Below are 20,614 nucleotides of genomic sequence, written 5' to 3'. Positions count from 1 at the left end.
TATCCCATTTCTTATTTGGTGTGACACCTAGGGGCCACACTCCCCAAGAAGTCCTGAGCACCTGCCTGTTCACCCCCACCCCTTTGTTCTATAATCACCCCAAATTTCCTGTCCCCTCCGCCACCATCATCCACCCACCCGCCTCTTAAACACTGGGTGCGCCCGCCCCATGCAGCTGCCCGTGTCACTGCGCCGCGTCCAGATCGCTTGAGCTATGGGGGACTCCCTTCCCCAGCCACTTGTTCTGTGCTTGCGCTGCTGGGCCTGGAGGTGGCTCTTTACAGACGCTCCCTAGAAAAAGATCCACCGGAAGTGACTTACTCCCTCCCCGGAGGGTGAGGTTCGCTTCCGGTGGTCGCCAAGCGGGTGCGTTTCCTCGCCTCGACCCTTGGCGTCTCACCGCGCATGCGCTGTGTCCCCGTCTCACCAGCAGCGGCGAAGGAGTTTGGAAGTTCAAAATGGCCGCCGCGGTGGAGTCCGTGCTGCGGGAGCCCGAGTAAGAGACAGGGTGGCCCCTTTGGGAAGGTGCCTCTCGGGGGGGAAGTGGGAGGGAGAAGCTGTGAGGCGTCTTGTGGCGGGAGGTGGCTGTAACGGTCGCCAAGGCTCATTTGCCGGGGGGGGGAGGAGTCGCGAGGGCCCTGGCTGGGCCTTTGGCCTGAGACCCAGCGCGGGCCTGGGCGGTGGGACTGCACGCGGCGTCCGTTTCCCCGGCCCCATTGAGCTCGAGCCAGGCCGCGACGGGGAGAGGCCGTGCACGCGCTTGGAGTTCGGGGCTCCTCGTGCTCCTCCCTTCCCGCCTCGGGCGCCCAGGGGTGGTTGCTAAGGTGCCGAGGGGGAGGGTCAGTCCCGATGTTCGTGGTTTTTTTTCATATGGGCGCGTTTTAAACCCCCCCCCCCCGCCCCCGCGCCGCTATCCCGATTTTTCACACTGGCTGTCTGCTCACTCCAAGGAGGGGTGTTGCTCACCCTCTCCCGCCCTAGGGCTGCTGCTCGCCGGCCTGCTCTCCCCTAGTGAAAGTGAGGCCGGCTCCCGCCGGGTGGGGGTATCCAGAAGCTTGGAGGCTGGTCCATACCCACTGCACTGGCAGCTGCCTTTGGGGAACGCAGGCCGTGCAGCGTTCTGGGGTGAGGAGGGCCAGGGCCAGGCTTGACTTGTGTTTAGTACTGTGGGCGTTAGAGTCAGGGTGCAAAGCATTTTGTGAGAGAGCAAGGAGCTCTTGGACTTTGTTCTTCATCAAAGGCAATCAATTAACCAGACCCTATCCTCCTCCTCCTCCCTTCCCCCCCCCCAACTCCTCCCATGTGGACATAGAGCTAATTTAAATTGGCAATTTAAAATCTGCACCCTTGAGAGACGTGATTATGCCAACCTAACCCCCAGTGTAGACAACACTAGATCGATAGAAATCTTCTGTCGACCTAGCTATTGCTTCGCAGGGAGGTGGCTTGCCTAGGCTGACTGGAGAACCCCTCCTGTAAGTGTAGGTAGTGTTTTCACTAAAATACTACAGTAGTGCAGCTCAGATATGCTGGTGTAGTGATTTAAGGTCTGGGCTACTCTAAAAAGATAGGGGGATCTAGCTACGTTGATTAGGGGTGTGTAAAATCCACAACCCTGAGTAGTGTAGTTAAGCAGACCTAGCCCTCAGTGTAGACAGTATGAGGTAAATGGAAGAATTCCTCTGCTGACCTAGCTATCCTTTCTCAGGAAAAGGAATAACCTACACTGATTGGCAGAACCCCTCCCATTGGTATAGGTGATGAAGTGCTAGAGCAGTGTAGCAGCAGTATTTTATGCGTAGACAAGCCCTAAGTATAAATATATAGCCATACATCAGCCATGCCCTCCCAACCTCTTAAATCCTGCAGTGGTCACTTACTCTGGTGATTTTACCCACCATGAGATGGGTTCATGAGGGCTTCATGGGCCGCAATTTGGGAACTACTAGCTTCATATAAAGGGGAAGGGATTCAGTCAAGGCGTTTTAGACATAGTGTTGGACCTGTCTTAAATTGTAATCTGATTTTCTGGCTGTAATAGTTTGAAGGGCTTTTTCTACCAGTTGCTTTTCAAAGAAATAAAAAACAATACATACTGTTTCTGGGTCACATGAAAATTCATTTTAAAAACGTTATAATGGCGCAAAAATGTTTTATTGTAATACCTAGTTAATAGCAAAATATGTTGACTTTAGTAGGCCCAAGCTTTGTGTATAATATTAGCTATGTGTTCTCATAGTAAAGTAAATTTCCTAAGTATATTAAAAGAATTGGCACAAGAAATTGCAAGCCCATTAGCAAGAATTTTTAATGAATCTGTAAACTCAGGGGTTGTACCGTATGATTGGAGAATTGCTAACATAGTTCCTATTTTTAAGAAAGGGAAAAAAAGTGATCCAAGTAATTATAGGCCTGTTAGTTTGACATCTGTAGTATGCAAGGTCTTGGAAAAAATTTTGAAGGAGAAGGTAGTTAAGGACATTGAAGTCAATGGTAAATGGGACAAAATACAACATGGTTTTACAAAAGGTAGATCGTGCCAAACCAACCTGATCTCCTTCTTTGAGAGAGTAACAGATTTTTTAGATAAAGGAAACGCAGTGGATCTAATTTACTTAGATTTTAGTAAGGTGTTTGATACTGTGCCACATGGGGAATTATTAGTTAAATTGGATAAGATGGGCATCAATAGGAAAATTGAAAGGTGGATAGGGAATTGGTTAAAGGGGAGACTACAACGGGTCCTACTGAAAGGTGAACTGTCAAGTTGGAGGGAGGTTACCAGTGGAGTTCCTCAAGGATCAGTTTTGGGACCAATCTTATTTAATCTTTTTATTACTGACCTGGGCACAAAAAGTGGGAGTGTGCTAATAAAGTTTGCAGATGATACAAAGCTGGGAGGTATTGCTAATTTAGAGAAGGACAGGGATACCCTACAGGAGGATCTGGATGACCTTGTAAACTGGAGTAATAGGAATAGGATGAAATTTAATAGTGAGAAGTGTAAGGTCATGCATTTAGGGATTAATAACAAGAATTTTAGTTATAAGCTAGGGACGCATCAACTAGAAGTAACGGAGGAGGAAAAGGACCTTGGAGTATTGGTTGATCATAGGATGACTATGAGCTGCCATTGTGATATGGCTGTGAAAAAAGCTAATGTCGTCTTGGGATGCATCAGGAGAGGTATTTCCAGTAGGGATAAGGAGGTTTTAGTATCGTTATATAAGGCACTGGTGAGACCTCACCTGGAATACTGTGTGCAGTTCTGGTCTCCCATGTTTAAGAAGGATGAATTCAAACTGGAACAGGTACAGAGAAGGGCTACTAGGATGATCCGAGGAATGGAAAACTTGTCTTATGAAAGGAGACTCAGGGAGCTTGGCTTGTTTAGCCTAACTAAAAGAAGGTTGAGGGGAGATATGATTGCTCTCTATAAATATATCAGAGGGATAAATACCAGAGAGGGAGAGGAATTATTTAAACTCAGTACCAATGTGGACACAAGAACAAATGGATATAAACTGGCCACTAGGAAATTTAGATTAGAAATTAGACGAAGGTTTCTAACCATCAGAGGAGTGAAGTTTTGGAATAGCCTTCCGAGGGAAGTAGTGGGGGCAAAAGATCTATCTTGCTTTAAGATTAAACTCGATAAGTTTATGGAGGAGATGGTATGATGGGATAACATGGTTTTGGTAATTAAATATTCATGGTAAATAGGCCCAATGGCCTGTGATGGGTTTTTAGATGGGGTAAGATCCAAGTTACCCGGGAAAGAATTTTCTGTAGTATCTGGCTGATGAATCTTGCCCATATGCTCAGGGTTTAGCTGATCGCCATATTTGGGGTCGGGAAGGAATTTTCCTCCAGGGCAGATTGGAAGGCCCTGGAGGTTTTTCGCCTTCCTCTGTAGCATGGGGCACGGGTCACTTGCTGGAGGATTCTCTGCTCCTTGAGGTCTTCAAACTACAATTTGAGGACTTCAATAGCACAGATATAGGTGTGAGGTCTTTTTTAGGAGTGGTGGGTGAAATTCTGTGGCCTGCATTGTGCAGGAGGTCAGACTAGATGATCATAATGGTCCCTTCTGACCTAAATATCTATGAAAAGTATTCTCTATGGGTGTATATATAAAAGGTTAGCTTACTTAAACCTTTTTGCCCAATCTGTGATATTCTAATCTTATAAAATTGGGGCAACACCCCTCCCATCAGAACTACTTTGGGATTTTTTGCCAGAATCCATAGAATTTAGTTAGCAAGAGTTTGCTGGACTGTTTGTTTATTTATTATCTTTTTTCTCTTTTTTTTTTTTTCCTATTCCAACATTTTCCAGTTGGTATTATAAGACAGGAGTTTTTAATTAGGTTATTTTAGTGCCTGTTGTTCTGTACAAAACTTCATAGAAATTCCGTAACACTATGCAAAACCCAGCACAGGAGCCCAAAATCTGGTGACTGAGTACAATGCACACAACGCTTTCATTAACTGAAATATTTACCTAAATTCTTCAAGATTATTTTATTTAAATTATGGGGGCTGTCTGTCTGCTTGTTTTTGTCTCCGGTTAGTACATTGCCCTCCTATGCAAGAGAGCTGAATTCTGTTCTCTTGCTTCCTTATGTTTGACAGGGCCTGGGTGCACTGGAGAAGCAATAGGATCAGGCTGTGCCGAGAAGGTATCATGTTCCCCTGAAGCAGTCAGGATAGCAAAACAACGAGCAGGGTTGATGGGCCCTGGGGTCCCTTCAGCCTTTTAAGTCAGAGGAAAAGATGATGAAAGCAAAGGAGGGCATGAGGATTTTTGGGAGCAAGTGCTTAGGTTGGGAGAACACAGGAGTGTTTGAGTGGTGGTGGGGGCACATCTTAATATGGAAGATCAAGTCGAGGGTTCTCTCTGCTTGGTGTTCTTCCTGGCTTTCCAGTTTCCATCCTTTTACATTCTGTGACTCCTCCTACCACTATTCTGTTTTCTTCTATCTCATTGGGGACCAAGAGTCCACATGCTTTGGAGACAGAACCTGCCAAACTTTCTGCTGATTTAAATTGTGTACTGAAGTCCTAGTCTTTCTCTGCATCAGACTGAGAAACATCAGTCAGCAGATAAAGGTTCAAAACAGTAAATTTAAAGGTTGACAAATGGTACAAATGTCAATTCGTATAAGGTTCCTGGGATAGTGTGGAGATAGAGACTGACAGAAAAGTTCTGTGTTGGGAGTAGAACTTACTAGAACAGAAGTGGGCAAACTAAGGCCCATGTGCCGTATTCAGCCCCTCAGGGCTTTGGGTCCAGCCCGCAGGATTGCCATTCGTGTGACGCCGCAGGCCTCGTGCTGCTCCTGCAAGCTGCCAGCACCACATCCCAGAGGGAGCAGAGGGCTCCGCGTGCTGCCCTCGCCTGTAGGTACCGCCCCCAAAGCTCCCATTGGCCACGGTTCCCTGTTCCCAGCCAATGGGAGCTTTGGGTTTGGAACCCACAGGTGAGGGCAGCGCTTGGAGCCCTCTGCTTCCCTGCACCCCACCCCCATGGGCCACAGGGATGTGGTGCCGGCCATTTCTGGGAGTGGCTTGGGGCCGGGGCAGGCAGGGAGCCTGCCTTAGTGGCACAGCGCCACTGCCACCCTGGAGCCGCTCCAGGTAAGTGGCGCTGGGCCGGAGCCCACACCCCTGCCCTGATCCCCATCCTGCACCCTGAACCCTTGCCCTGAGTCCACTGCCACATCCCACGCCCCTTCTGCACCCCAACCCCCTGCCCTGAGCCCCTTCCTGCACATCACACCCGCTCCCGCACTCCCTCCTGCCCCAGCCCTACATTCATGCCCTGCATGCAATTTCCCCACCCAGATGTGATCCTCGTGCCAAAAAGTTTGCCCATCCATGTACTAGAACATACATTTGTAGCTAAAATTTGTAGGGCTATGTCTACACTACAGCCTATGCCGGCAAAACTTATGTCACTCAGGGACGTGAATATTCCACTCCCCTGAGTGACATAAGTTACACCAATATAAGCACTCATGCGCACAGCCTTATGTTGGTGGGAGAGCTTCTCCCACCAACATAGCTTATGCCACTCGCAGAGGTGGGGGTTTTTTCACACTCTTGATGGGATGGGAGATGACGATGGGAGAGCTCTCTCCATAGGCATAGAACATCTTCACTACACGTGCTGCAGATGTACCGGTATACCTGTACCACTGCAGCGCTATATGTATAGACATGGCCTTAAATTCATGTGGATTGTGCATTAGAATGAATGGAAAATATAACCCCCTGGATATACTTGAACCTGTTAGTTCGGTGGTTTCTGCTAAGTGGTTAATGCTGACCTTTAATTCTCATTCGTGGCTTCCTGGTGATCACTGTTGAGATGAATGTAGTGGTTGACACTTCTCCGAGTTTAATTCCCTGCCTATTGAAGTTAATGGAAGGGCTTCCACTGATTTGAATAATCTCTGAATTAGGCCCTAAAACTTGTTGTTTCAGGCTATGTCTATACAGTGCATCTTACAATGGCATGGCTGTGCCGCTGCGGCCACACCATTGTAAGGTGCTCAGGGTAGCCACTCTTTGTCACTGGGAGAGAGCTCTCCTGGTGACAAAATAAAACCACCTCAAATGAGGGGGTATTAGCTTTGTCGCCGGGAGAGAGTCGCTGCCAGATAAGCGCAGTTCACACCAGTTCTTTTTGCCGTTAAAACTTTTGTTGTTCAGGGGTGTGGTTTTTTCACACCCTTGAGTGGCAAAAGTTTTAATGACGAGAGTGCGAACATAGCCTTTGTCTGTCTGCAGATTTGGACAGAAGCATATTACATACTACATGGGGGTTAAATATTGCTTTATTTCAGTGAAGTATATCTACGTTATCCACAGTATGCATCCGATGAAGTGAGCTGTAGCTCACGAAAGCTTATGCTCAAATAAATTGGTGAGTCTCTAAGGTGACACAAGTACTCCTTTTCTTTTTGCGAATACAGACTAACACGGCTGTTACTCTGAAACCTACATTAGGGTTTGCTCTGGTGTAACTACTTAATGAAATTACAATAGTGCATTTGTGAAAACTTTTCTGATATAGACAGATCTCTGATAGTCAGAAGGGCTAGAAAATTATAAACAAAACCTTAATTTTGTAGAGAGCATTTTGTGCATACCAAAAATTATAGGGGAAGATCTGCTTGCATAGAAATTTGCATGCATGGAAAGAGTAAAAGAAAAAACTATGTATAGTTTGAGTAATCAGTGATGGAGAAGGAGGGAGAAAAAGACAGGTAATGTAACAACTGTGACAAATATATAAAGTAAATACACAGCAAGGAGTGGGAGGAAATGTTTAAGGTAGTACAGAGAACTGCAACAAAAAGTAATAGAGTTAAAATAAAGGAACTCTTAACATGAATATCAGGAAAATCTTTCTCATGGTGAAATCTATTAGTCTGGAGTAATTTTCCAAAGAGATTAGTGGAAAATCCACTGTTCATTTAAAAAAGAACTGGAAAAGAAGTTTCTGAAATACCCACTCTCTCCATGAGAGATACCAATACTTATATCACACTCATCCGCAGATTTTTTAAAATGTTATTTTATAAAAGTTTCTAGCCTTTATGAGTCCACATGTGAACTATGTGAAATAAAAGATCAGTCTTTCAAATTGGAAATATTTGGCTGATTCAGTTTACATACTCTCTTATACAAAGAAACACTTCTGACAATTTAATACAAGCACCAGTCAATTTTATGGCAGACTTCTAAATCAGGAGTGCATAAAGGAAAATAGCAGTCAGATCACTATCTACAGTAGAGTGAAGGAAACTGATATACTTTCCTTTCCAACCCAGTTCGTGCGTTACTTTTGTATACAAAGTAATGAAAGCTTATAACTGGGATTGTCAAATGATTAAAAAAATGAATTGCGAATAATCACAGTTTTAATTGCACTGTTAAACAATAATAGACTACCATTTATTTAATTTTTTTGGGATGTTTTCTACATTTTCAAATATATTGAATTCTGTTACAGCAGAGAATGCAAAATGTACCGTGCTCACTTTATATTATTTTTAGTACAAATATTCGCACTGTAAAAAAGATAAACTAAATAAATAGTATTTCTCAGTTCTCATACAAGTACTGTAGTGCAATCTCTTTACTGTGAAAGTGCAATTTACAAATGTAGACTTTTTTTTGCATAACTGCACTCAAATAAAACAATGTAAAACTTTAGAGCCTATAAGTCCACACAGTCCTACTACTTGTTCAGCCAATCACTAAGATAAACAGTGTTTACATTTATGGGGGATAATGCTGCCCACTTCTTAGTTACAATGTCACCTGAAAGTGAGAACAGGCATTCCCATGACACTGTTGTAGCCGACGTTGCAAGGTGTTTATGTGCTAGATATGCTAAACATTCATATGCCCCTTCATGCTTTGACCATCACGCCAGAGGACATGCGTCCAGGCAGATAACGGGTTCTGCTTGATAATGATCCAAAGCAGAGTGCACTGATGTACGTTCATTTTCATCATCTGAGTTTAGATGTCACCACCAAAAGGTTGATTTCCTTTTTTGGTGGTTTGGGTTCTGTAGTTTCTGCATTGGAGTGTTGCTCTTTTAAGGCTTCTGACAGCATGTTCCACACCTTGTCCCTGTAAGATTTTGGAAGGTACTTCAGATTCTTAAACCTTGGCTCGAGTGCTATAACTATCTTTAAAATCTCACGTTGGTACCTTTGCGTTTTGTCAAACCTGCAATGAAAGTGGTCTTAAATCAAACAACATGTTCTGGGTCATCATCCAAGACTGCCATAACACAAAATATATGGCAGAATGTAGTATAACCACAGAGCAGGAGACATACAATTCTCCCCCAAGGAGTTCAGTCACAAATGTAATTAATGCCTTATATTTTTAACGAGTGTCATCAGTATGGAAGCATGTCCTCTGGAATGGTGGCTGAAGCATGAAGGGGCATATGAGTGTTTAGCGTTGTCGGCTATCCCTCGAGGTTGAGGATGATCTCTTTCACAGGTTTTATTTTTCATGGGTCCTTTGGTGACTGCGAAGTCCGATTGTTGAGCCACAGGCTCGTTGGCAGACATTGCAGGTGGTGTTGGAAGACAGGGTTGGGCCGCCATTGCTGCGTGACAGCTGTCTTTCTTTTCTGGCGTTTTTCTGCAACCTGGGCAAGGCAATTTTCCTCAAAAGTGGATGTTCCCTCTCTGACAAGTCTTTGCCAGTTATCCCTATCCTGGGCTGCTGTCTCCCAGTGTGTGCCACACCTTTTGATGTTATCCTGAGGGTGTCTTTGAAGCATTTATTTTGTCCTCCCCATTTCCTTTCTCCTTTGGGAAGATGGGCATACAGCAGTTGTTTCGGTAAGCATACATCAGGCATGCGCACACACTGCCCGCTCCACCTCAGCTGGTGCTGGATAGTAGGTCCTTAGCACTGAAGATATTGTTCTCTGTGAGGGCACTGACATTAGTGCGATGATCCTCCCACTTTATATTGAGGATCTTCTGAAGAAAGTGCTGGTGTTCCAGGTTTTTCAAGTGTTATCTGTAGGTCACCCAAGTCTCGCAGCCATAGAGAAGAGTTTGGATTACCACCACTTTATAAACAGCCCTTGATTGCTTCTCTGAATGTTTAGCCTAACTGGCACGTAAATACCTTACAACACTGACTACAAAAGTGCCATGCGAATGCCTGTTCTCACTTTCAGGCGACATTGTAAATAAGTGGGCTACATTATTTCCTGTAAATGTAAACAAACTTGTTTGTCTTAGCGATTGACTGAACAAGTAGGACTGAGTGGACTTGTAGGCTCTAAAGAAGCGTGTCTCAAATGCGGCCACCAGTGGTTTTTCCTGTGGTCACGACAGCCTCTTGTGCAGAGATGAATGAGGGAGGAGGCAAAGCAGCGGTCCCTCCCTGCAGCACCTAGGGGCTCCAGGGGCGGGCTTCAGCCCCCATCCCCTGGTTCAGCTGGAGCCTCCGCCGGTGGGCTTCAGTCCCATCGTCCCATCCCCCCCCACACACACACACTCAAGCCATAGGACTCTGGTGGTGAGCTTCAGCGTCCCTGCCCAGCTTCAGCTGCCGGGCTCCAGGCTCCGGGTTTTAGCATAACCGGGGTGGCAGGGCTCTGGCGTTGGGCTCCAGGCCACACCCTCTTGTCTCCAGCCGTGGGGCTCTGGCTCTGGGCTTCAGCAGGACTGGCCTTACCGGGTGTTGTGGTCAAGAGGCAAGGAGTGGGGTGAGCCTGGGGTGAAGGCCTTCAGAAGGGAGTCTGGGGCAATGGGGGGTTGGGGCAGGGGGGTGAGGGAGGTAGTGGGGGCCAGGGGCACCAAAATACAACTCCAAATTATTTTTATTGAGTCTGCAAAAAACAACAACCCTACATAAATCAATTCCAATGTTTTGGACATGTATATATGCATATTTATTTGTTAATTTAGTATTTTAGGATAATTTGTCAGAGTTGACAACCAGCAAGAGTTGGTGGCTGCACTCTGAGGCCACCAAAAAATTGGTTGTGAGAACTCCTGCTCTAAAGTTTTACATTGGTTTGATATTGAGTGCGGTTTTGTAACCAAAAAAAATCTGCATTTGTAAATTGCGCTTTCATGATAAAGAGATTGCCCTACATTACTTGTATGAGATGAACTGGAAAATACTATTTCTTTTGTTTATCTTTTTACGTTTATATTATTTTTATTACAAATATTTGAAGTGAGCACTATATGCTTTGTATTCTGTGTTGTAATTGAAATCAATATATTTGAAAATATAGAACATCCAAATATATTTGTAATACATTTCAATTAGTATTCTATTATTGTTAAACAGTACAATTAAAATTGAAAATAATTGTGATTAATTTTTTTAATTGAGTTAATTTGTTTTGAGTTAATCGCTATTAATTGACAGCCCTACTTATTACGTATCACAACATGAAAAGTAAGGTCAACCACAGAGTGACCCACATGTTGTTGTTAGACTGGTACCTAATTTCATTGTCCAGACCAAAAAAAAGATTTATCCAGTGCAGCACGAATTAATATAGCTGTTTTTGTTGTATTGTTGCTTTTTAATAAGATTATGTAGTACTATTAAAATATTAAGAAACTACTACACTCACTATCTTGCTAGTAGAAAATATTATGATTATATCTTCCAATTAAGAAGTCATTTTTGATATTTCTACACTTATTAATCATACTTAAGGCTATGTATTAGTCTTGGGTATTTTTAGTAAAAGACATGGACAGATCATAGGCAGTAAATAAAAATTCACAGCCTGTGACCTGTCTGACTTGTACTATATACCCTGACTAAATCCTGTGGGGGAGGGAGAGTGTGTCGTGGTTGGTGGGGGGTGGTTGAGGGGATGCTGCAGGTGCTCTGGGGGGGAGTGGGGGTGGCCCAGGGGATGCCGCGGGTGCTCGGGGGGAGAGGTCCAGGGGGTGCACAGCCTGGGTGGGCAGGGGCTGGATATTCCACACCTCCCTGGAAACAGAGACATCCCCCTCCCTCAGCTCCTAGGCGGAGGTGTGGCCAGGCAGCCCTGCTCACTGCCTCAGCCCTGAGCTTCAGCTCAGCAGCTGTCATTGGCTGAGAACCATGGCCAGTGGTAGCTGTGGGGCCGGTGCCTGCAGGTGGAGGCAATGTGCAGAGCTGCCAGGCCATGCCCCCGAGCTAGGAGCTGAGGGAGGGGGATGTTGCTGTTTCTGGGGAGCCCCCCAAGCTAAGCACCGCCTAGAGCCCTCACACCCTCCCTTGCCCCAGCCCTGAGCCCACTTCCACACCCAAACTCCTGCTGCTGCTGGGGGAGGTGGGTGCGGTGGCGCAGGGGCTGCCTGAGATGCTCAGGCGGCACCTGGGCCAGGCGTACTGGCGGCTGCAGAAGTCACTGAGGTCATGGAATCTATGACCTCCGTCACAAACTTGCAGCCTTAATCATACCATATAGTTCTTGCTTCCTCTCTGAACCTCTTGAATAGCAGTGTCTGATTTGGATTGTAGCTTTTTCTATTCAAATTCCAATTTGCCACTAGGAATTTTAAAAAGTTGTAAACTAGATTTTTTTTCCTTTTTGGCATCTATTGAGGCAGATGTAGTGTAAAATTTGTTTCTCTTGTTATGACCAGTTTCTCCACTTTCTCCGACAAAATTTGCTGCTGTCACAAATTCACAAGCATGTGGAAGAAGCTGATAAGAAATAGAGAGCTGCTCATTTACATACAAGTACCTTGATAATCAGTGGTAATGGGAAAGAATATATAGAGAAAATATGTGATTGAGGTGTGGCTGTAGTCAGATGTTCACATATATAAGTAGTATGTTTTTAACTCTGCTGATATGCTCGCTTGTAGCTATACTGGCTGTTTAGTTCTCAAAGTAATAACTGTTACTGACTAAAATTGTTACAGCTTTTTATCATTTTTCTCCTGTTAAAATTAAAGAACCAATACAGCTATTGGAAAGTAATCTGGACTTTTCCATCACTTGTATTAAAAAGAATTGTTAACTAAGTTTTAGCTCTTGGTAAGGGGAACAGTAGTGGGATTTATACCAGGGCTATCTTTGGACCCTATTTGAAAGCTCCATCTTTCATATAAACCTCTGGCTAGTAGGTGTCTTCTGTATTTGGACCTCCGTTCCCCTTTAGCTGTAGAAATATAAAAGGTACTTTGTGTTTTTCCAGCATCCTCAAAAGCCTCTTGTCTGCTAAAATGGGTAGTGGTGGAGAGAGACTTCTGTTATTCTACACTTCTCCCAGCCTTTACTTCTTGGGTTTTCCTCCCCAGTCAATAACTCTAGGATTTGCCTCTGATGCTGTCCCCTGGATTTTCAATACCAGACATAAAATAGTTTTGTTAATTTCACTCTACCTTCACTTGGCAAAACTAATAGCAACAGCAGAGGCACTGGAGCAGTCTGTCTTCAAACTCAGGAGGATAACACTACATTGGTTTGGACTCTGTTACTATTTGTGTTTGTCTAAACTTTTAAAGTGTTGGCTAACACGTTTTAAAATCCTAGCTTACGCAGGGCAAGTTGTGTGATCCCTAAGTCAACCACCTACGTGACGACATGTTAAAATAGGATTTGCTTTGTTTACAATAAAGTTTAAGTGTGTTAGCTAACATAATTTTTTGAAAACACCTTTTATCCTCATCTAGACAAGGCCTTGGTGGAAGGTTATCTTTGTCAGTCATAAGGTCCAGAAACTTTTTTAAATAGAAGTTTAGATTCTGCAGAAAGGGATAATGTAGGTTCCTTCCCTTGCTAGGACAAGTGGGTACGTTGATTTTTAAGGTCTGCGTTTATTTATTGCAGTCTAAAATATACTACTGTCTAAGTCTAATATGCAGTTTAAAAAACAACTACAGAATAGCAGTGCTAGCTTAAGTATGTTTAAATAGCCTGGCTAGAAAATAGTTAGGGTATATATATTGCTTCAGAATGACTTATTGGTGGCAAATATTAGTCTTATTTATTGTTAGGGCATGTATTTATGTAAATTGCAAAATTAATAAATGTAGTAATTAAAGTGTTACATTTGCACAGTTAAAGACAGGAAATGTAAATCTTAACTTACCCAACAAATATTTTAACTTTCACAATGTGCATAATACAGCTTCCTGGTTAAATGTGTATCTTACTGTATATATAATAAAACATATACAATATAATGATATATGCAGTATGGCAGAGTTACTGTTTCTTTTTTAATCTTTTCTGTTTTCTGACTTAAATTTTAACAATGTAAGCTTAGTGTTGTATGAGTGATTGTTGGGGGATAGGGTTGCAATTAATAAATAATACATAAAAACTATGAATGAACCCATTTCAGCTTCTAAATAGAATAAAATGGGAGAAAAAACTGTCATCCAGAGTTTTATCAGACTCAGGATGTGCAGAGTATAAAATTGAGTGAGGTTATATAAGAAGCTTGTGGAAAAGCAGTTATAAGAACTATAACTGTATGATAATACAGTGTGTGGTAATGTTCAAAATTTGCCATATTGACACAATTGTAAAAAATTGAAGCAATATTGACAGGATGGTGGCAGTTATTAGAAGGTTCAAGTTTAGAAGTTTCATGACATGGTCAAGCCAGACATGAGAACAAGTAGCATCACAAATGTAACAAAAGTCAAATTGAGTCTGGCATCACTTCTAATGACTGCTGCAACCGATATTACTATTCTGGGGAAAGATCTTTCCTGAAGTGGACTGCAGTAGAGGCTTAGGACTTGTCTACACAGGGAAATTTACCTGCATAACTATAATGGTTTTGTTGAATTTTATGTTAAATGCAATCCTGTTCCCCCAAATCAATATAATTAATCTGGTATAGTTATGCTTGTAAATTTCCCAGTGTAGGCATGCCTATAGTTATTTCTAATTCTGTGGGTTGAAGCTTGCCTGATGAGTTTATCTCTTCAACACTATTAAGGGTATTATATACATTCCTTTTTGTTGTTTGGAGTCCAGAATAATTGCGACTCATTTTGTTCATCCAAAATTCTGTGTTCCTCATTGTGTGAGTAAAGTAAGAAGAAAATTAAGTCCGTGTATAGCTGAGGGTATGAGCAGGACAGGGTCTCCCTTCCTCCACCCCTGTAGGGAGCTATTAATTTTTGTTTTAATTGATGTGATTGCCAGGAAAATTTTTTGCCTACTTTCAGTCAAGAGTGACTGTTTATTTTAAATAATCATATAGTATTTTGTGCAGTCCAGCTTTAAGTGTCCAAAGATTTCACCCTTTACTTGGGAGACAGATAAGCAGATTCATGTGGCTTGCTGTTAGGAAGGTTTTTCTGATACTCATTCTAAATTGTCCTTTTCTTAATTTATCCTGGTCCTTATACTCATTTCTGCCACTTGACAGAAAAGCCTTTGCTTTCGTAGTATTTACATTCTTTATATGCCAAGCTATGTGCACACTTAGGAAGAAAGATTAACACTGCTAAATAAATCAATCCATATAGGATAGTGCAAGAATGGCTTAATCAGGTGCCTTGTACAGTCCTTTGAAACAGAAACATACAGATTATGCATTTTATCATTTGAAAATAATATACATACTTTTAAAAGTTTTAGCCTTGAATACACATGTGGGTGGAATAGTAAGTAAGATACTCTTGGGGGAATTCTGCACCAAAAATTAAAAATTCTGAGCACAATATTTTAAAATTCTGCATATTTTATTTGTCAAAATAACACAATATAATCATGCCAATTTCAATTATTTTTGTAAATTATTTCAAAATACCTGTCAGCAAGTATGTCTGTAACAATACGGACAACAAAAAAAGATTCAGGAAATGTTTTTTGGCAAATAAATCTTTTACTAGGCATATTAATACTGAACTTTGGGTAGTCATTTAAATTACAATACAGAAATGTATTTCCTGCACCCCTCAGAAGCAGTGCAAAGGTTTGGGGAAGTCAGGTTTCATGGAGGGGCCAAGGGAGAGGGAGGTAATTGCTGGGAAGGAGCCTGGGGTGAACCTGGAGAATTATTTGGGTATAGGTGGGAGAAGTAAGGAACAGGTTTTTTTTTGGTGGGGGAGGGATTGTCGGGGAGCCTCATCCATGCAGATTCTGGCTAACCCCTAGACTCTCCCATTCAGTCAGGCACGTATGTCCCTGACCCATGTGTCCCTGCACCCCCACTCTCCGTTCAGCCAGGCATATCTGCACATGTCCCCATGTGTCTCTGCATCCTCCCCCAGCCAGACACAGCTGCCCCTGTCTCTGTGTGTCCCTGCCCCCCCACTCAGCCAGGCATAGTTCCGTCCTCCCTCCGTCCTGTCCTCACATGGCCCGTACTCCGGCTCCCATTCAGCCCCTGGTTCAATGTTGTCACCCTACTAGCTCCTGTGTCCCTGCCCTGGTCTGGTCCCTCCCAGCGCTTCTGAACCCCAGTCTGTGTGATTTTCCCCATCCAGCAGCCTTATGTGCCCTGCTCTGTCCGTGCCCCCATATCCCATGCCTTCATACTTGGCTTTACAGACAGGGCCCTTTGAGGAAGGCAGCCTCTGCCCCCTCCCCCTTCATGGCTGGCTGCTCTGGCCCATGAGCCAGCTGCCCTCTCTTCGGCATCACATCAATCCCTGGTGAGCGAAAGGTGTAATTGCAGCTTCCCTTCACCTTCACATCAGAATCAATTATTCTGCAGGGGAGGGAAATAATCTCTGGGGGGACATCAATTCTGCGCTTGTGCAGTGGTGCAGAATTCCCTTAGTAGTAGTAAGAGCTTAATAAAGATAAGATTAAGGTGATGCGTAAAAATACTTTGCAGCACAGATGAGTAATGCTAACATATGGGTGCTACTATAAATATGAAGCTTGAAAACTGACACAATTTGGCATTATAAACATGTATGATATGTATCTGCTAATATACTTGCTGGATCTCCCATCATCAGTACCATTTGGACATCAAAATAACCTGTATGGACGTGACGTTTACTTGCCATTACAACTTGGTTTTATGATGCACTCAAGTATGATTCCATAGACAGAAAATAACTTCTCAGTATCCTGAAATTTGAGTGTAATCTAGATTTCTTTATTTTTGGAAAGTTTTTACAAGTATCATGTAAATGAAATTATGTCAAGATGCTAAAAGTATAACAACATAATAAGTAGAAATATTTGATAGTTGCTGATGTATGTTTTAATGTACTTGCAGAATTGAAGATGCTGATATTTCTGAGAGAAGTGTCAATGAAGAAAATGGTGAAATATCAGAAGTAGAACAACCTCAGAATAAGCACAGCCGACACAAAAAAAAGAAACACAAACACCGAAGTAAACACAAGAAACACAAACATTCTTCAGAAGAAGACAAGGACAAAAAACATAAACACCGACACAAACATAAGAAACATAAACGGAAAGAGGTTGTTGATGCCTCTGACAAAGAAGATGGACCAGCAAAAAGAACTAAAATTGATTTCTTAGCTCCTCTAGAAGATTTGGAGAAACAAAGAGCATTATTAAAAGCTGAACTTGAGAATGAGTTAATGGAAGGAAAAGTTCAATCTGGGATGGGGTTAATATTACAAGGTTATGAGTCAGGTTCGGAAGAAGAGGGAGAAATCAATGAAAAGGTGCGAAATGGCAATAGGTCTTCAACTAAATCATCAAACACTAAGGGGAAACTAGAGCTTGTGGACAATAAAACAAGTTCAAAAAAAGCAAGTAAGAATGAATCAAAAGAACGGACTAGGCACAGATCTGATAAAAAGAAAAGCAAGATAGGAATTGACGGAGTGAAAGAGAAAGCAACTAGAAGCAAATCAAAAGAGAGGAGAAAATCAAAAAGCCCATCTAAAAGAACTAAATCTCAAGATCAAACAAGGAAATCAAAGTCTCCAACCCTTAAAAGGAGGTCTCAAGAGAAAAATAGAAAGTCTAAGTCTCCTCCGGAGGATAAGAATAAAGCAGATGATAAGTGTAAAGCAAGAGATCGCAGAAGGTCTCCAGTTGTAAATGAAAGCAAAAGTCGAGATCGTGGCAAAAAATCCAAATCTCCAATAGAACTAAGCAGCAAATCCAAAGACAGAAGGTCACGATCAAAAGACAGGAAATCAAGGAGATCGGAGACTGACAAAGAGAAGAAGCAAATTAAATCTCCTTCAAAAGATGCTTCTTCAGGGAAAGAAAACAGGTCTCCTAGTAGAAGACCTGGCCGCAGCCCTAAAGGAAGAAGCTTATCTCCAAAACGAGATAAATTACGAAGAAGCAGATCTCCTCTTCTTAATGATCGCAGATCAAAACAGAGTAAATCACCCTCTCGAACTCAGTCTCCTGGTAGAAGAGCAAAGAGCAGATCAGCAGAAAGGAAACGAAGAGAATCAGAAAGGAGGCGTCTTTCTTCCCCCAGGTAACTTTAAAATATTAAGAAACACCAAAGATGCTCAAGTAAGTGCAAAAATCAGAAGGCTTCAGAATTTTGTACTATCATCTTAAAGTACAGCTTTATCGAAAAATAGCTGAGAAAAATGGCATCATGAGATTGCATATTTATTGTCTTAACTTACAGTTTGTGTGTGTGTTCAGTTCACAAATAGATGTATTTTCTAACTTCTAGTCATTCAAGCCTAACCTGGGTTCTGAGACTCATGTGGGTTCTTTTCGTGGCTCATTCATCATCCCTAATAATAAATATTCTGTAGCTCAAATTCTGTTCTCAGTTCTGTCAGTTGGGCACAGAATTTTGCCCTGTATTTAGAAAGTATTTAACAATCCTGTGGAGTGTGTACAAGCTTAAATAAAATCTAGTTCATCCTTCTATAGCAGAGTTGGGTCTGTAATGCTAACGAGAACATTTTAGTAATAAAATCAGCATATATGGCTGAATACACACACCAGACTAAGAAGATGCCATTTTTAGTAATTTATTTAAGAGATTTTCACTTTTAAAGATGATTTTTGCTTGTTTGAGCCATGGCAGCATTTATCTTGCTGCTTTTTTGCATATGTGTTCGATGGTATGGCTGCTTTGCCCTGTGCAGCATCACGCTTCTTAACTATACCTAAAATCAGGGGAGATGGACTTAAATCTCTTATTAAGTGCATTCTGAATTTTATGCTTTATATTTTATTATAATAGTAGGAGAAACAGTTAAGTATAGTTTTAAATATAAATCCATAGAAAATCTGTTTCCTGGTGGTTTTTGTTTCTCTGAAACAGATAAAGCTGGGACAGTAGCCATCCTAATAGAAGAAATCTTCTTTTAAAACATATATTCATTTATTTGAAACTAAATCATTTTAAACAAGAATCAAAACTTGAGGAAAAAGATTTTAATGTTTGGTGTATAGGTCTTTCTTTTTTAAAGAGTGCTTGCAGCTCACCTGGGAGCTGCAGCTGCTGCAGTATAAAGCAGCACATTTTAAAAACATCAGTAAGTAACTTTTAATTTATACCAACGGGTCCAGCTCAGCAGACAGCTGGCCCAGGATTGAGGATGTAAAAAAATTGGTTTAAAAGCTTTGTTTTGCAGGCACCCTGTGCTGAGGCTAGGACCTAGTCTAATAAATCTAGGTGTCTAAAATTTTAAAGCCCCTCTAGCTGCTTGAATGGAGAGAGATTTTTTTTTCTCACTGAGCACCCTACTTGCAAGCCTACAGACTAGTGGGGAGATGTCTGTACTGCTCTGTGCCTCTGGGATTGACTCCGCTGCTCAGTGCCTCCAGAAGCTCCTGGATTTTTTCAGAATCCTCCTCTCTCATAAATGTTTTGCTGCTCATAGTGTTCCCAAGCAGTCGCAGAATGATACTGAAGAGTCTTAAGTCTTATATGAGCTGGAGATTTGCTTCAGTAGCTGGTGGCCAGCCTCCTGTGTAGCTGCACCTGCTGCAAGTGGCTAGTGTAGGCAGGCTAAGCTGTTTGCCCCAGTCGCGCTCACTCTAGTTTCAGGTAGAGGAAAGCTCTACCAGTGGAAATAGTGGCTTTGTTTGCCTGCACTCTGGATTTGCACCAGTGAGGGTGCGCTGGTGACTGGTCACTGATGGTGGTGGCCAGGTAAATCCCCATTGTGGACAAGACCTTATTAATCTCACTCTGCCTTTGCTTGTGATAACTCTGGAGCTCCCAGCTTGATGACTCAGGAAGACAACAGTGCATCATTAACAGCTCCTCCACTCAGTGCTTTGCCATTTGCTTTTGCCCTTTGCTTCTTCAGCCAGTTTTCAGTTCATTTGATTGCTCATACTGAAATTAGTTTTGTAAGTAAATATTTGAAATAAGCTTTAGTATTTTTACAATATATACCAACAATTCTACATGAATGCAAGTGAATAGGTATGCAGTGTTTGCATGACAGATGCAATATAATGAAGATATGAGATCTCTGTCGAAACTGTGAATAGTTTTGCAATGAGATTGTGACAGACGATTCAAATGTAATTTTAAACAACTCTGTATTTAAAGTAAAAAAAACTAATGCATTTCAATATTATTTTAAAATTATTTTTAACTATTGTAACGTTAGGATTATAGCTTTCTTTGTTGTTATGGTACCTTATGCTGTGATTCAGTTACACCAGAGTAAACCGATTTGGGCTGGGTTAATAATTGAAAGGGAGACCTCCAAGAAACAATGGTTAAAAATATTTTTAAAATAATATTGAAATATATTAGTTTTTTACTTTAAATATAGAGTTGTTTAAAATTACATTTGAATCATCTGTCACAATCTCATTAGAAAACTACTCACAGTTTAAATAGCTCTCATGTCTTCATTATGTTGCATCTGTCATGCAAACACTGCATAACTATTCACTTGCCATTCATGTAGAATTGTTGGTATATATTGTAAAAATACTAAAGCTTATTTGAAATATTTACTTACAAAACTGTGGCCCTTACCAACAGTACGGAATTGGTTCAGTAATGTCACAAGTGCAAAGATGCCTTCCACAGAATCACCAACACTCCTGCTACAATAGTGTCCACATAATGTTAATTAAATCACGGCTGGCCACATCAGTTTTCTAAATTAAAATGGACTCTACAGTGATTACAGCTAAGTAGTTTAAGCCCAAATTTGAGATATTATTTGTAATGTGGAGGAGAAGATCCT

General features: G+C 42.1%; 1 protein-coding gene across 5 annotated transcripts in view; it reads left to right on the top strand.

Moving 5' to 3' along the window:
• The first annotated feature begins 399 nt into the window (after positions 1 to 399).
• Positions 400 to 20,614, top strand: part of PRP4K (pre-mRNA processing factor kinase PRP4K) — a 50,543-nt gene continuing 30,328 nt past the window's right edge. For all 5 annotated transcript variants that reach the window (XM_084620915.1, XM_084620913.1, XM_084620914.1 and 2 more), the window contains exons 1-2: positions 400 to 496; positions 16,714 to 17,910. In XM_084620915.1, the coding sequence (XP_084477041.1) occupies positions 459 to 496; positions 16,714 to 17,910 (1,235 nt within the window). In that variant the 5' untranslated portion in view covers positions 400 to 458. The remainder of the gene's footprint in view (positions 497 to 16,713; positions 17,911 to 20,614) is intronic.

This window comes from Lepidochelys olivacea (genome assembly GCF_965140295.1).
Source record: "Lepidochelys olivacea isolate rLepOli2 genome assembly, chromosome: 2".
Classification (NCBI taxonomy): Eukaryota; Metazoa; Chordata; order Testudines; family Cheloniidae; genus Lepidochelys; species Lepidochelys olivacea.
The sequence above is the reverse complement of the archived record's forward strand: the minus strand, read 5'-3'. Positions and strand labels throughout refer to the sequence as shown.